The sequence below is a fragment of the Tauraco erythrolophus genome, chromosome 6 (genome assembly GCF_009769465.1).
Source record: "Tauraco erythrolophus isolate bTauEry1 chromosome 6, bTauEry1.pri, whole genome shotgun sequence".
NCBI lineage: Eukaryota > Metazoa > Chordata > Aves > Musophagiformes > Musophagidae > Tauraco > Tauraco erythrolophus.
Window position 1 is genome coordinate 62,687,632 of NC_141470.1, and position 16,713 is coordinate 62,704,344.

A 16,713-nucleotide genomic window follows, 5' to 3' on the forward strand; every position below is an offset into this window, starting at 1 on the left:
CGCAGAAGAAGGTTTTCTGAAGAAGACCAATCTATTAATTGGTTGGTCTACCTGCTTGGTTTTAAAACTTCCTTTATAAAGAAATCTTAGGAAGGATGAGGGAGGGGGGAAAAAAAGGGGGAAGAAAAAGAAAGGGGAGCCATCGACCGTCCACTGATTCGTTTGTTTATTGTGATATGTGTTTTATTGGGACTTTCGAATGCGCGAAAAGGCGCGGCTAAATTCCAGCAGTTGCCGTGCAGGTGTTCCCTGGCCCACCGGCCTCCAAGCCTTCCCGCCTCGCCTTGGTGTCTCCCCGCGCTCCCGCGCCGCTGCCTGGCGGGAGCTGCGGCCGCCGCCGGGCCGGGAGCGGTGCCGCGGTTCCCGCGCGGTTCCCGGCGGAGCAGCGCCATCTGCCGAGCGCGGGAGGCGCAGCCCGTGGCCTGCCGCGCCGTGGCGGGATCTCCGGGCGGCTCTGGAAAAACGCTGCTGCTTGGAGGCTGATCAATACTCTTTGTTTGGTGTTTACTTGAGGTTTGGGATTCGAGCTCCTCTGGGGTAGTTCCCAGGACTAACAGCGTTTCTCAATTAAAAAGTTTGCGCCTGTTGCCGCGAGTGAAATCTGCTCTGAGGAGCCACCAGGCTGTTGGAAAATAATCACCTGCGCTGTTCTTTGTCTCTGGCTGACAAAGCAGCTTCATTTTAGTTGCCGTACAGAATTTTCTCTTTCCAATCAAAAATAGTCTGAAATTGAGTTTAGAAAATGGAGTCTTTCTGCTTGGTTAAAGGATTAACAAAACACTCAGCTTTGACTGGAGCAGTGAGAAAAATGCACTCGAGATCCAGTGTGGTGAGGGAAATAAACCAGTAACTTCTCCAGTAAGACAAGGCACTGGATGAGCTGAGAGGAGATACAAGAGGAGGCAACACTGAGCTCTCTAAAGCACATTTTCCGACTTTGTTCTTTACAATATAAGAGGGACAAGGGAGGGGAGGAGGCTGTATCTCCAGGGCCGTGCTCAATACGTCCTCAAGTCGCAAAAGCTGTAAATGCTTCTGCCATGCGTGGCCAGCAAAGCTGATTCTTTCTGCTGCAACTTCTTGTATATTTTCCTGTTTGTTGTGATGCTATTTTACTTCTGATGGAAGTATGGTTGTGTAGAACTTGATGTTTGCTTTGTAAACGAGTCGTTTGTCACAAGGCGGAGAGTCCCTGGAAACACCTCTGCATACACCATACTGGGTAGACGGGAGAACTATGTGATGAAGGCTAGAAGGCAGGGCTGGTTGATTGATTCCCTCTCTCTTTGCCCTCCCCTACGCACGAAGTCTCCCAGAGGTCTGGTTTGCTGCCCAGGGTGTTTGAAGGCCCACGAGAGGGTTTCCCCACCACCCCCAGTCACTCTGCTAACGCGAGGAGGAGGAAGAGGAAGACAGTTAATCTCTGTTTGTGCTTGTGCCCCGGAGTGAAGATAGCCCATGGTGCTCCGTGGACTATAGCAGCAGTGGGCAAGCGGGGCTGCTACCTTATTTAAGGCACAAATGATTTTTTACTGCTTCTCAGACTCTTTGTGTGGGCTCGGTAACACAAACCTACCACGGGAGAGAGCAGAAGTCCCCAGAGCACCTGCTCCTGCGGGATCATCCATCACCACCCATCCCTTGCGACCCCGTGGGATCCCTCTGCCAAAGCCACGAGGAGACTAAAACACAGTCCCTCAGCTGCTGCCAGAAACTCTTTTTTTTAAAAAAAAAAAAAAAAGAGCTGTCTCACACGTCCATGGAGGCAGAGTCGTCGGGTCATCTCCCGGGTCCCCTTTCTCTGCAGAGGGAGCGGCCGCCCGGCGGGGGGAGGCGGCAGCGGCCCCGCGCCGGGCTGGGGCGGGGCCGCTGTCCAGGGTGCTGAACCGCCGCCCCGGTCGGCCCGCTCCAGCCCCGGGAAGCGCCGCGGATTCCCCGTCCCCCGGCAGCACGGAAAGCGGGAATAGGTTTTGTGGCCCCCGCGGCACTGCACAGCTTTGCGAGGGACTCCCCGGGTGCGTGTCCCCGCACCGAGGGTAAAGGTGGCTCAGAGCTCAGAAAAAGTAATCCTCACTCCCACTACCCGCTTTAAAAACCATCCAACTAAACATTAAAAAGGAGGCAGGGTTTCTTTGGGGTTTTTTTGCCGCTCTTCCTACGGGCTGCTGCTGCTCAAACGCATCTGGGCAGAGGTCATTGAAATAGTGTTAGAACCACAGATGCATAGTGCAAGCAGAACACTGACGTGTTTCACAGAGGAGATGGTAGCTGGGGCTGAGCGTAAGAAGCACCTAGGCAAGTGAATGAGGGTTAAACTGGCATGATTAGGCTGACAAGAAATTAAACGGGAGACCATGGACTGCATACTGTCTCTCTTTATGACTTGCAAATTAGAATGGAAATTAAAAAGCTTGAACACAGAGATCCCCACGCCTCCCAGACACGGACAACTGAGCAAAAGATTGTCTGCAACTGTCTTTCATTAAGTGGTGTCAGATTTTCCTTCCCCTGACCTTCACCAGTTGTTTACAGGAGGGCTTTCGATCTCCCCTTGGAGAGCAGGGTCACGAAGAGGCAAAGGGATCAAGCCAGACCCGGCTTGGGATCAGCTCTGAGCTACCAAGCCCGGGCAGTGACAGGAGAGCCCTTGCATCAAGCTGTTTTACCCAGCCATCCCCTACAAGGCAGGTCACGACCTGTGGCTTGCTTAAGCCCCTGCTTTGCTCCAGACTTGTGAGATCCACTCTGTGGCCTGAACTGCCCGAAATGCAGGCGGGACACGGTCTTGTCATGGCAGGGAGCCTTGCTGCTGTGGTGGGAGCTGAAAAGGGGTCCTGCAAGCCAGGCTGGATCCCCGGGACCACAGGGGTGGCAAGGAAGCACCAGTGCAGCGTGCAGAGTGAAGAGCCCCAGTGTCGCAGGGATGAGGCACCCAAGCACCGAGGCTGCCCCAGGGCAGAATGGAGCCCGCCAGCCCGGCTTACTTCGGGGGCAGAGAGGAAATCTGCCTCGGGGAGGTGAATTTGGCCACTCTTCTCCCTGTGTCCTTCCGGGCCCTTCTGATGCAGACGCTTCCCACCCTCTTCCGCAACCGTGGAGCCACCGGGGAGCTGGTGACTTCCCTCCTGCAGCCCTTAGGCTGCGCCTGGAGACCGGGAGAGCGCCTGGGGCTTCTCTGGGCGCACCCCGGGATCCCAGGGGCGCTCCAGGCGGCCGGTCTGATCCTACAGCCTCACCGGGGCAGCCCCAGGCCTCCGGGGTGGCTGCATCCCCATCTGCGTGTGAACACGCGGGGTGGGGGGTTGCGGGGGGAGGCTGTGTTTGCTTTTCACGCCGGTTTCACCGATACGATCGTAATTTTCTCCACCGTCTGCAATGGGCTGAAGTTTCCCTTGATGGTCTCTACTGCCCGCCCCGCAAATCAATTAAACCCAGCGCCGGCAACAGGGCCTGATCAAAATAAAGGAGAGGCCACACAACAGACAAACAAACAAACAAACCAACGAACCAACCCCAAACAAACAGGCGCCCCCGCGGCTCCCAGACCTCCCCTCCCCGCGCCTCCCCCCGTCCCCCCCGCAGCCCGGGTGGGGGAGCGCCCGGGAACGCCCCGAAACCTGCAGCGCCCCGCGGGGAAACCAGCTCCCCTTTACCCCTCTCCAGGGAGCGGGTCCAGACCCCCCCGGAACCCCCCGGCTTCCCACCGCCGCTGCCCCGCGGGCTCCCCGGGCGGGGCGGGCCCGGGAGAAGCCGCCTCCCGGGGCGGCAGGAAGGGGGTGGGGGGGAGGTGTCTCCGCAGGGTCCTGCTGAGCGGCGCCCCCGGGGCTTTCCCGTGTCCCCACGGAGGTTTGGGCTGTGCTTGGGTTGCCCTCCGGGCCGGCTTTGAAACGGGACGTGCCCGCCTCCCCTGGCCGCGCTCCCAGCCCGCTCCGCCATCTCTCTCTTTAAAGAACCACTAATTGATCGTGTTTTCCTAATTATGTTTTATTTAGCTGTTCACGAGCTATTTGGTGTTCCAGCGCGTAGGGCTATCCCTGCTCTGCTTTCCTTTCTCTCCCTCCCCCTCTTCCCTCGCTTTGATGTCCTTTTGCATATTACACAAACAAGATCAAAAACTACTTTTACCACCTCCGCCCACCTCACGCAATATTTGTTACGGGAGAAAATGTGTTTCGGGTCGAAACGCTGCCTCGTTAGAGCGAGCTACTACCCAGCTGAAACCTGGGAGGGGGGACACGACACCGAGTACATGAACTTCCAAGTGAGCCCGATTACCGCGTTGTTTAAAGGTCCGATCGTGTCAGGTATAATACTGAAGAAAAATGTTATGTCGGACAAAATGCTTATATTTTCCGGTGCTATTAATGAGAAGCTTGCCCCGGGCTATTTCCCCATCTCAGAGGGCAGCAGATGCGGAAAGTCCTTGGGGAGTAGATCTTTGAAATTTCATCAGCATTCATGGGTGACCTAGCCTTTTCAAGCGCAATGATAGACATGATAAATCATCTTTACAACGAATTCTAATTATCCTTTATATGGCCGCGTCGCCTCTTGAAAAGCAGAAATCTAACACTTTTCCATATTGCTTCCAGATTTCAGTGAGGGTGTCAAAAGTCTTGTGCCGTCCTTCTTCCCTGCTGCAGACCACATTGCGTGACATCCGCCCTACACCCGTGAGTGTGCAGGAGTCAAACTACTCTATTAAGTTACATGCTCGCCTGTATTGAACTAAATTTAATTCCTTTCCTCTCTTACCCAATGAAATTATGTGGCGCGGTGTAAGATAGGATTAGAAGTATATCATTATAGCAATTAATACTATAATGCCTCCATGATTAGTGTGCTACATTGAATTTCATGGATTTTTGCTCACTGTTGCCTAGATTTCCCCGGGGTCCTCTAGCCCAAACCATTGTATTCTTAGTAAATTAAATGTGAAATCACAGCACTATACTTAATCCACTATCACCTGTATGGTGTATTAATAACGGGGTCCAGTGCAACCTGTACAGCATCACCTTGCAGCCTGGGATGCACACACTGGGAAGGCCTTTTCCCCAGTGGAGAAAGGTGCCTCCTGTGCCCCTGCTCTCCTGCCCGTCTTCCTCTCTGCTCGCAGAGCAGGCCCAGGGATTGGGACTGTGGGAGCCCAGCACCGCTCACCTCAACTCAGGGCACAGGGGGCATGGATTTAGGCTTTTGGCTCACAGAGGGAACGCCTCACTCCATGGTTACTTGTGGCAGGGAATGCATTGCAATGCAGTAACCCACCCCCTCCACCCTGCTTGGGGACTTGGATGAAATCCCCTGCCCCTTGCCGGCTCCCCACGCCCCGGGAGGTTCAAGCCTCCCCCACCTCCCCTCGGGGAGGGAGAGGGTCTTTAAAGAGAAGCCTGTTTGAAGTGGTCCTGATAGAAATGGGGTTATTTCAGAGGTACAGTAATGGCTGTCTGGTTATCTGCAGCCGGGGCTCTGTGGCAGGGAGATAAGATATTTATTAAGAGACCCGTTTTAGTGCTCGGGGATCGCTTTCAGAGGGACCAGGAAAAATGGACTTTATCTAGTCTATTATTACATACATTCACCCAGTTGATGTTTTACTTTAGTTTAGACACCATGAATAAAAGCTAATAACTTTCCCTTCAGCTCATTTATCGGCAAGACACCTGAGGGCAGTGGGGTGGGGAGATATTTGTTTTAATAGGGGTGACTGAAGAGAGACTTTTGAGGATTAAGGGTGAGGTTGGGGTTCCAGGGGGACCCTCAGTGCCTGACATTAAGGGCATATTTTAGACCCAGATCTTCCTAGGGTCCTTGCCAAGAGCTGGGGAAGAAGGGCAAACTGTGGTGGGGAAGGGAGACCTGGTGGGCTGGAGGTGGCCTGGGGACAGGGAAGAGCTGGGCTCTCCTTGGAGCCGGACCAATGCGATGTGATGCTTAAACTTGGATTGTGCTGGAAATGTGGAGGATGGGGACAGATGACTCAGGCCTTTTCCAAAGCCAGCTCTGGGCCTCCCTGGCCTGGCCATGTTTACCTCTGCCCTTGGATGTTTCCAAGCCTCTTTCCCCAATGCATGGGAAATGACATTTGGTGCTTTGGGTTCTGGTGATGGGCACTGTTCTACCTCATGCTGAGCATCTGGGCTGAGAGCCTATGTGAAACACTCTTTATCTGGACAGCTGATGTCCATACAATCATTTTGCTTGAATGGTTTTTCCTTCTGCCCTCCCCTTCACCCTCTTCCTCCTGCTTCCTTGGTAATGTGGCACCTTCCAAGCACGGTGATCTTCTGGGGCAGGGGAATGTCCCACCTGTGCAGGGGAGGATGGTGGAAGACTTTGCATGCAGAGTGGTGCACAGAGAGGCAGGAGGCTGGGATGGGGTTGGTGAGGGGTGAGAGCCTGCGCAAGGTGGCACAGGGCCTGGGTCCCTGCAGACTCCATTCCCAGGTGGGTTCAGGGACCAGCTGACATCTCTCTTCTGAGATGTCTACATCAGGAAAGGACACAATAAGGAGCCAAAAAAATCCTTGCCCCTTCGCTGTAGACATCTTACCTTTCCTCCTCTCCTCCATCCCATCAGTCCTCCTGTGCCTGCCTGTGACACCTGTATTCCACCTCCATCTTACAGAGCCACCCATTAACCCACCTCTCTTATCTAGTACACAGGCTCATCATTAGCTAGAAGCCGAGAACAGGTGACCTAGTAAATTCAGAGAGAGGAGAAGCTATGGTGTCCTTCTGTGGCCATAGAGACTTAAGACATCTTTCTCTCCTCTCCCTCTCCTCTCCCTCTCCTCTTCTTCCTTTTCCTTTCTTCCTTGCTTCCTCCCTCTCCCCTCCTTTCCCTTCCCTATCTCCATCCTTCCTTTCCTGCCTCCGTCCCTCCACCCCACCACCCCTCCCCGCTCCCCCGCAGCACCCACGGCCACGCAGCTCACCCCCGACGTGCCGGCCCCCGGCCGAGGCCCAGCTGCGGGGCAGGACCTCGGCCTTGCCAGGGCTCAGACGCGGGTGGGAATAGCGGGACCAGCCCCGGCTGCCCCCACCAGCAGCGCCCGGTGCCCGGCCGGCGCGGAGCCCGCGGCGGGGGTGGGCGCTGCCCCGGGGTGCCCGGATAAACAGATGATTCAACTCACTTTCACTGCAGGCATTGTGAAGCAGGATAATGCCTTTGTCAGGGGGTGAATTACTTGTTTCGCGGGAAAGTGCACGGGAAGGGATTAGCGCTCTGCCCAGAGCCCCCTCCTCCGCTTTGCCGGGGGAGATCCATCCCGCTCCCGCCCGCCCCGACGGGACCGGCCGCGCCCCGGGGGAGACCCCCGATGCAAGAGCTCTGTCCCGGCCCCAGGCTGGGACACGCATGGGGACACGCGTGCGTGGGGGCGGCAGCGCTGCGGCGAGGGGGGCTGCCGGAGAGGCAGCCTGCAGCGAGAGCTCCCCTCTCCCCGGGGCAGCCCGCAAGGACCTGTTTCTCGGTCCCCTCGATGAGGAGGAGCTCGCTCTCTCTTGGCGTCCTCATCCACTGCAAATAAAATCAAGCGGGGAGGGAAAAAAAAGGGGAAGATTTTCAGAGGAGTGAAAGGCCGGATCCCTTCCGGAAAGTGCTTCACTTCTCCCTCAGGCTTTCCTTTTTTTTTTTTTTTCTTTTTCTTTCTTTCTTTCCTCTTTTTTTCCTTCTTTCCTCTTTTTTTCTTTCTTTCCTCTTTTTTCTTTTTTCTTCCCTTTTTTTTTTTTTAACCTGTCTTTTTCCCCTCCTAAACTGACTTGACTGTCAGCTTTTCCCTCCTTGCGCTCACCCCGGAGGAGGAGGAGAAGGAGGAGGGAAAAAAAATCACCAGCCCAGCCACTAAACCCACCCAGCAGTGGATGGGGGGAGGCAGGAGGCTCGCAGTGCGGGCTCCTGGCCAGCGGGCGGTGGGAGCCCCCTCGCTCGGCGAGCTGATGGCCGGCGGCGGGGGAGCAGGGCGCTGCCGGCCCCGCGCACCCAGCGCAGCGGCGGCCCCGGCCGCGGTGCCGGCGGGGCGCTGAGCGGGGCCCGCACCCGCGCTCGCTCGTCAGACAAGGTGCGCTGGAGGGGGATAAAACGGGAGGGAGAGCGACGGAGAGAGGCAGAGAGAGGCAGGGAGGCTGGTGGGTCTGCCCGGCTGCTGGCTACCTCACCCCGGCAGCGCGCATCCTGGCAGATGAAGGAGTAACTCGCCCGCGTCTGGCTTTTTTTTTTTTTCCCCTTCTTTTTCAAGGGGTGGGAGGTGTTTGCTATTTTATCCTTCTTCTTTTTTTTTTTTTTTTTTTTTCTTTCCCTCCTGTCTCTGTGTGTGTATACAAATACATCGCCTCCGCTCAGGGAGCTGGATATTTCCAACCCCAAACTATGGCTTTTCAAAAATCGTCCGATGCTTCCAACGCCACGAGGAAAAACCCCAGCCTGCTGGAGATAGGAGCCTTGTGCTTGGACTCGGAGATCATCTTCGGCTTCACCAGCCACCTCCTGCGGAGGAAAACCAAGGTAACGGGACCTTGCCCTGGCACCGGGGGGCTGGGGGCGAGGGGAGGGTTTGGGGTGGGGGGGGCAACTACCTGCCTTGCCCCGGCCCGGCTCACGGCAAAGGGGTGCCAAACTTGGCGGTGCGAAGTTGGCGGCGGCCGTGCCGGGGCGGGTTTCAGCACCACGAACAGTCCTGGCGGCTCCGCGGAGCGGCGCGGAGCGGCGCGTAGAGGCGCGGAGGGACCGCGCTGCCCGGCCCGCTCCTGGGGCGCCCCCAGGGAGCCCTGTAAGCCCCCGGCTTCAAATGGGGAGTGAGGCCACCGCGTCTCGGTGTTGGCTTTTCGTTGTTTTTTTTTTTTTTTTTTCCACTTAATAAGAAAAGGAGGTGGTTCAGCCCAGCAGCGCGGCTCGGATCTCAGCCCCAGCGCCGGCCGGGATGCACACCCCTTTATCCCCCCCGCCCCGTCTAACCCGAGACTTAGAGCCGAGGGAGGGTTTTGCAGCCGTTATTCGGGCATACGAAATTTCGGAGCAAGTTCCCGGAGACCTGCAGAGTCCCCGAGCAAGCCAGAGAAAGGAGCCGGGGCGCACCGCCCGGGTGCATGTGTCTGCGCCAGCCCCGCATCCCCGCCCGCGCCCGAGACGGGCAGCTCCCGGGCCACAGCCCACGCTCCCCCCATCTCTTCACCTCCCCACCTAAACTTTTCTCGAGCTCCAGGCGACCGGTCCGGGCGGGCGGGGGCAGCGGCCGCGGTGCGGGAGCGTCTCAGGGCTGTGCCGGGGCGCACATGGCCCCAGCCCTCCCCCGGGACACGGACCCATTTCGGGGGGGGGGGGGGGGGGGGGGGGGGGGGGGGGGGGGGGGGGGGGGGGAGGGGGCGGGGGGGGTGGGGGAGGGCGCTTCAGACACGTGCTCGAGGGAGCCAGGAAAGTTTTAAGCGGCCGGGGAAGATGCCTTTTGGGGGACGAGGCGGGAGAAGTGTAGATTTTTTTCCCCATATGTATCTTTTTCCCCACTCTTTGTGCTCGGCGCTGCTCACATCGCCGCAGACCCCACCCACGGTTCAGTGCCACCAGCACCCACCCGCGCGGTGGCGGGGAAGGAGACACGGAACCGCGTTTGGCATAACCGGGGGAAGTCACCGCCGCCGCCTCCCGGCGCGGCCCCGCCGCTCCCCCGCGAGGTGCCGGCTCCGGCTCCGGCTCCGTCCCGGGCGGGACCGGCGGCTCCCGTGTGCGGCCTCGCCGCGGCGCCGGCAGGTGGCGCTCTGGTCATAGGGACGGCGGCGGCGGCCGGGCTGCGCCCCGCGGGGCCGCTCCGCACGGCCCGGGCACGGCCCGGCTCGGCCCCTGCCCACCGCTGCCCGCCCGCCCGGCCGCCGCGGGGACATCGGGACCGGGCAGCCGGCGGGGAGTAATGACAGACAGCGGAGCATGTTCCTCTCTCTGGGGAAAAAAAAAACTCTAAAGAGGAAAAGTGCTAAATATACGAGCCGGAGCGGCAGCCAAGTAGACAATTAGCTGCGAACGTTAATTTCTCCATCTGTCAGGTCAATTTTGGCATGTAGGAACATCCCATCGCGCCCGCCGAGCGACTGGGGAGCCGACCCCGGGGGAGGCTGTGCCCTGCGGCACCGCGCATCTGCCCGCGGAGGGAGGGAGCGATGGCCCCTCCACCCCTGCCGGGAGAGCACCAGCGGCGGGGTCGGGGGAGCGCGGAGCGGGCCCTTGCCAGTCCCCGACCCCCGTCTGCAGCTGGCCCGCACCCACAGCGCCCGCGGCAGGGGTCGAAGCCTGCGCGGCTTTCCTGCCCTGGCGCCCTGCAGTGGGACCTGCCCCCCCCTCCCCCCCCAGCCCTTTTTTCCTCACTCCCGAGGGACTTGGGTGTTTGAGCGTGAAGGAAGCAACCGCGGGACTCACATCGGTTTGGGACTACCCTGTAGGGTCACTATGAAAAGGCATCTCCCTCTGCCTCCCCCAAAACCTAAACCTAAACCCCATCCCGCCCAGGCCGAGGCTCCCCCGCCCCGCTTACCCCACCCCACCCGCTCCCGCCCAGCCCCTCCTCCCTTGCCCTCCGAGCACTTTTCCAGCTTTTTTTTTGCCGACGTGCTCCCGTGCTTCTGGTCCTTCCCTGTGCCGCCGTGGGGAGCTCACTCCGCCTCCCTCTCCCAGCCCAAACTTCAGTCCCGTCGCAACATGGGAGGCAACATCACCTAGCGCGGCAGCCCGAACGGCGGGGAACCGGCGAGATCACTCTTGGCACCCCCCGACCCCCGCCCCGCCATGGGCGCCGCGGGCCGGCCGCGCCGCCGGGCACCGCGCCGCCCGCACTAGCGGAGCGGGGTGCGGGGCAGGGGCGCATCCCCTGCTATCATGATCGCGGCCGCCGGCAGAAAGGGTCTGGGACCTGAGCCCTGGGCGCCGGGGGTAAGTTGTTGCCACACTCCTCCTCGCATTTGGGCTTCTTTTTTTTTTTTTTTTTTAAAAAAAAAACTTTGTTATTTTTTTTTCCCCTTTTGTTCCCCGCGAGGGGGGTGGGAGCCGCGTTGCCTCCGCGATCCGCGGCGCTGAGCTCTGCTCTCTCCGCAGGTGGCGGAGGGGAGCGCGGCGCGGGAGCTCTCCCCGCGGAAGAGGCCGCCGGCCGCCGCCGAGGAGGAGCGCTGCGCCAGCCGCCCGCCGCCCGAGGGAGCGGGGGCCGCCGCCGGCGCCGAGCCGCGGCCGCTGGAGCGGGCGGCGGCCGGCGGCTGGTGCCGGAGCTGCCAGGCCCAGCTGGCCGAGCTGAGGAGGCAGGCGGCGCGACTGGCCGCCGGCGGCTGCCCGCCCAACGCCCCGCCGGTAAGTGCGCGCACGCCGCCCGTACAGCGCCGAGCACCGCCGGGCGGGCGCGGGAGGCGGGTGGGGAGGGAAGTATGGGGGGTGCGGGGACCAGGGGAGCCTGCTCTCCAGCCCGGGCAGGGTCAGGTGTACGTCCCGGCGGATCTGGGAGGAGAGCGTGACGGCAAAGCTGGCGATTTCCAACCCAGGAGGGTTCTTCAGAAGTTCAAGGATTTGCCGTCCCGGGCTTTATCAAAAAGCGAAACTGTGCGGCTGGGCGCTCGCCCTCTGCTGCAGTCACCGGCTGCCAGAAACAGTTAAGAGAAGTAACAGCGAGTTTGGCAAGAGGAGCGGGAGAGAGAGGAGCGGCTGCGCGGGCGCCGTCCGGGACGCGCACTCGGTGCAGCCCAGAGCCGCAGCCCGGCTCCGAGAGCCCCGGTGCCAGACGAGCTCCCCGTCCCGCTCTGCAGCGGCTGCTCCCGCTGGCCTGTGGCTCCCCGCCCGGGTGACACCGTTGCGGGGATGCCGGCTCCGTGCTGCGGCTGGGCTTTGCAGCGCCTTCGCCCAGCCTCGCAGAAGCTGCCGGTGGCAGCGGTTCGGCTCCTCCCTCCGAGGAGACCATAAAACGCAGCTGAAAATCTCACACTTGTGTTTGTGGCGCTGGAGGAAAGTTTGAGCTGGATGGTTTTGCTGGGCTTTTGCTGTCTGGGAGCTTGAGCGTACCTTCCCAGGCTGGTGGGCTCTTTCCTGACCTTAGTGTCGCTTGGGCAAGCCGACGCTGTGTCATTTTCCTCCAGTTTGTGCTTCACGATGGCCCTTCGTATCTGGTAGTGAGTGGAGAAAGTGCATGAGCACGCCAGAGGTTTCCTTTAACGCACGTGCAGCTTTATTTGTGTGGATTGTAGTTGCCTGCACACGGTTTTTCTTTCCGTGTTTGTTTTCTGTATAGCAGAGGTCTTTATTATTCTTCTTGTCCCTTTAGTGAGGGCATGCGAAACAAAACTTTTAAAAGGTGATACAGGTGAAAAAATACAGTCTTTGCTAGACACCTGAAGAGAGCCTAAGGATTAGCTGACAGGGCAAAATGCAACAGAAGACCCTGAGATTCTGTTCCAGGGCACACAAAACGTGTGTTGGGTTTTTGATAACATTTGGAAGTAATGTATTGTTTTCTAAACAATGCTTATCTGGATGTTTGCAAGAATGGGGGGGAGGGTCTGAAGAGGAAGCCAAACCCTGCTGACCTTCATTTTTATTCAAAGAGTTCCTGCATGATCTACAGAATTCCCATTGAATCTAAATATAGTTTTGTTTGGAAGCACATTGTGGAGCACTGTCCGAATGCACAGCGAGGTTTGTATTTTCAGGCCGGATCCAAAGCCCTTTGAAATCAACAGGAGTCTCTTTATTAATAGACTGGCTAGGTTTGGAGCGAGCTCTTATTTCTGCGGTGTAAAAGGTCACGTATCGTATCTCGTTGAATCCGGGACTGCTGGCCCTTTTGTTTTCTGGATTGCTGCGAAAGGTGGAAAGAAGTTTAACTTCCCGTTGTGAAGCACATGCGATAGGCTGCTTTAGCGAGGAGCCCATAAACCCCTGTCCCTGTTGTTGGGGTGGGCCTCTGCCATAAAGAATAGTGTCCCATCTAGGAACAGATCTCTGTCATGGGAAAGAAAAGCCGCTGGTGTAGGAGAGTCAGGGGTCTTGGCCAGGTGTTCAGGTGAGGAGACCTGTGAGCAAAGGCCTGTTTGTGTGGTCTCGTTCCTGCAAGTCTCAGGGGACTTCCTTGATAAGCACTTGATGATGGGTAAATTAATCCCCCTTTTCTGCAGGGTTTGAAAGCATGCCTAGGAACGTAATAAAATAGTAGTCATTACAGCGTCAGAACCTTGACAGAGCTGATCGCAGAGTAACAGATACCTGGAGTTTACTTACTGAGTAGCATACAGTACAGTTACATGCTTAAAAATTTTAAAAACCACGTTTTGTTAACGCTTGCGAGCTGTCTAGCCTAATTGCAAGCTCCAAACACCCACTAATCCTGGTGTAACGAGCAGCTCTTCAGGAAGGAAGATGCAATAAACAGTCCTACTTACTGCCTTCTGCATGTGAAGTAGGTTAGCGGGAGATAACAGTCAGGGGTTCGGCTACTCAGCTGCTGCGAATTGGCCTTGCAGTGGGAATCTGATGCAATATGCTGGCAGGTCGAGCACTGTGTAATGTTTGTGCCAGAAAGGCAGCTTGCTTTTTTTTTTTTTTTCCCTTTCCTTTCTTGTTTAATTATATAACAAGACATCTGAAAAAGCAGCTTCTCTCCAGAAGAGTTTCATGCCCATACAGTAAAAGTCCAAAGAGTTTCTTGTAAGTTCTTCTAACGCACTGTCAAACTAAGCAACTGGATGAGCAAACACAGAAGGCTACTGCTCGGAGCATGCTGCTCTCAAAGGATTTACCTCCTTTGCCATAATAATTAAGGGATCTTTCAGCACGGATTCAGAAAGATTTCCACACCTGGTTAAAAACCCTTTGGAAAGGTGGGTGGGTGCCTCAGAGATGAAAGAAGGGCTAGTTTCCTGCTGTTGATATCTTCCCTGATGAAAGAGAGAAGGTGTATTCTCATGCGTGGGGCAGCTGACAAGGGATTGAACTCACATTAGAATAAAAAGCCAACATACTGTTTGCAGTCTGCAGGGATAACAAATCTAATTGCTTGCCAGGGCTATGATTCATACAGTTGATGTGCTGCTGTCCTTTCAATTAGACATATTTAAAATATATAAATAATTTTAAACTTTTGTGGCTCAGATGATGTGCATTGATTACAGAATACTGGGAGTTGTTTGTGTCTCTGTAAAGTCCTCCAAATCTCTGTGGACAGCTGATAAAAAGATACACCTCTCTGCTTATGTTAAAACTCTTTAACAGTTCTCCCGAGTACAAGATTTACTGCACCCTACGCTTCTTACTGCTGCTGCCTTTACAGTTTGCCACCACAGTGAGGCCTGTGTGTGAATCAAAATGTGATTTCCATCAAGCAAGGATGGAAACAAGCAAAGTTTAATCTGAAAGTATTCCAGATTAGCATTTTGGTTTTGCAGTATCAGTATCAGTTGCTGGGCCATGTGCTGAACTAGAGGAGAGTTGGGGGAAAAAAAAAAAAAAAAAGAGAAAAAGGTGCCTTGGTTTATCCCTAATTAAAAGTTTTGTATGTGCCTTGCAGGCCGTGTCCCTGGGGAGCTGGTAATGGGATACAGGATCTCCTACTGCCAGGGTTCTGGCTGGAGTCGAGAGCAGGTGGTTGTGCCTGGAAGTTGTTGCTGTTGGCAGCTGTGGGGCAATCCATGGGAAGTGGGTTGGTGGTCTCTGTCTCCCTCCCAGTTGGCAAACAGCCTTGTCACAAAACCACCACAACAATTACTGCTAATTGGCATCACTGTTGTCAGTTTCACAGGAGAGGCTGAGGAATGAATGGGGATGTAGATTAAATTAGTAATAATAATATTTAGCACCTAAAATCTTCACAGTGCTTCACAAATGCTAATTAATTAATTTGCGTGATGCCCCTGTTCGGTAAACCGAAAGGCGCTGTCATTTCTAAAGAGGTGTATGTCAGAGGGAGGCGTGTGGCTCCGAAAGGGAGGCGACAGGCAGGGACTGTCCGACACCAGGGATGTGCTCCTGCGGCTGCATTGCTGGGACTACGCTCTGCGCTCCCTCTGGCGCAGGCAATAGCCTTAAGGATATACAGCTACTGTAAAATGGTTTTAGCTAATCCCTTATGAGCGGGGGAAGAAGGCTCTCATGGTATAAGAATCGTGCACACTGATACAACTACATCCACAAAAGGGTTTTATACTGGTGTAAATATTTTGGTTGTAGGAAAGTAATAATCGTACCCAGTTATACTGGAATAAAATAATTTTTTTGTCAGTACTGAAAGGTCAAGACCAGAGGAAGTTCACTTTGGAAGTGATTAGCTTTGAGGAATCTCCTAGCCCAGGGATTCATACACCCCATTTTACCTGTCCCCATCCACCCTCACCCCTGATCTGCCCAATCTCAGCACAACATGAGCCGGCAATGTGCACTGGCAGCCCAGAAAGCCAACCGTATCCTGGGCTGCATCAAAAGAAGCGTGGCCAGCAGGTTGAGGGAGGTGATTCTGCCTCTCTACTCTGCTGTCGTGAGACCCCACCTGGAATACTGTGTTCAGCTCTGGAGTCCCCAGCACAAGAAGGACATGGAGCTGCTGGAGCAAGTCCAGAGGAGGGCCACAAAGGTGATCTGAGGGCTGGAACACCTCTGCTACGAAGACAGGCTGAGAGAGTTGGGGCTGTTCAGCCTGGAGAAGAGAAGGCTCTGGGGTGATCTTATAGCAGCTTTCCAGTACTTAAAGGGGGCCTACAGGAAAGCTGGAGAGGGACTTTTGACAAGGGCGTGTAGTGATAGGACAAGGGGCAATAGATTTAAACTGAAAGAGGGGAGATTTAAATTAGACCTAAGGAAGAAATTTTTCACTCTGAGGGTGGTGAGGCACTGGAACAGGTTGCCCAGAGAAGTTGTAGATGCCCTATCCCTGGAAGTGTTCAAGGCCAGGTTGGATGAGGCTTTGGGCAACCTGGTGTAGTGGAACTAGATGATCTTTGAGGTCCCTTCCAATCCTAACCATTCTATGATTCTATATATTGTGCCTACTGCAAGCGCAGGTGGGGGTCAGAGGCAGCATGAAGGGGGGCGGAAACACGCATATTGCACTGTAGGTTCAGTTCCGCCAAGTTCTTGCTGTCCTCATTTGTAAGAGCTGCTTTTCTTCCCTGCATGTTTATTTTTTTCTTCCCTGTTGCATTATCCGCACTGCGTGTTACGTGAGGCACACCACTGACTCGCTTCCCCGGAGCTTGACAGACAAAGGAGCAAGTGTGGGCTCTCTGTGACTGGTGGGGTGGATGGTGCTGCTTCTCTGATACCTAAAAAACCTATATTCCCTGTAGACCAGGTAAGCTGTGCTTAGGTACAACGAAGCACGCTGCCAGCCCTGGTCTGCAGAGAGTCTTGGTGACCAGGCCAGGTCATGCCTTTGGTTGCTAACGAACCATGAATCATTTGAGGGAGCTAAGCAAGTCCTAGCCTGCTGTGTCTTTGGCAAGGCTCTATGTTACACCAGTTAGAGTTGGAGGAAGCCCAGTTTCTCTGGAAAAAAGGGGAGGATAGCAGCGGCTTTAGGCACGCTGTTTGCACTGACGTGTCTCAGCTGCGTAGAGGCCACAGTGCTACGGGATTGAACTCCCACCACACCAGCTTCTGATCAAAGTGATGGTCTCTTGGTACACCTGTGTGTGCTGCTGATTGCATCACCTGCAGGGGAGATGAAAAAGTTTTGTGAAGGGCATGGTCTTTCCTGTGGGTTT

General features: G+C 55.9%; 1 protein-coding gene across 2 annotated transcripts in view; it reads left to right on the plus strand.

Annotated features, from left to right (window-relative positions):
* The first annotated feature begins 4,249 nt into the window (after window positions 1–4,249).
* Window positions 4,250–16,713, plus strand: part of KIF26A (kinesin family member 26A) — a 109,532-nt gene continuing 97,068 nt past the window's right edge. The window contains exons 1-4 of one of the 2 annotated variants that reach the window (XM_086613379.1): window positions 4,250–4,261; window positions 5,026–5,124; window positions 8,342–8,509; window positions 11,081–11,326. In XM_086613379.1, coding sequence (XP_086469505.1) covers window positions 4,250–4,261; window positions 5,026–5,124; window positions 8,342–8,509; window positions 11,081–11,326 — 525 coding nt within the window. Of the gene's footprint in view, window positions 4,262–5,025; window positions 5,125–8,341; window positions 8,510–10,864; window positions 10,919–11,080; window positions 11,327–16,713 lie in introns of those variants that run through there. The other variant, XM_086613380.1, reaches the window with a different exon arrangement.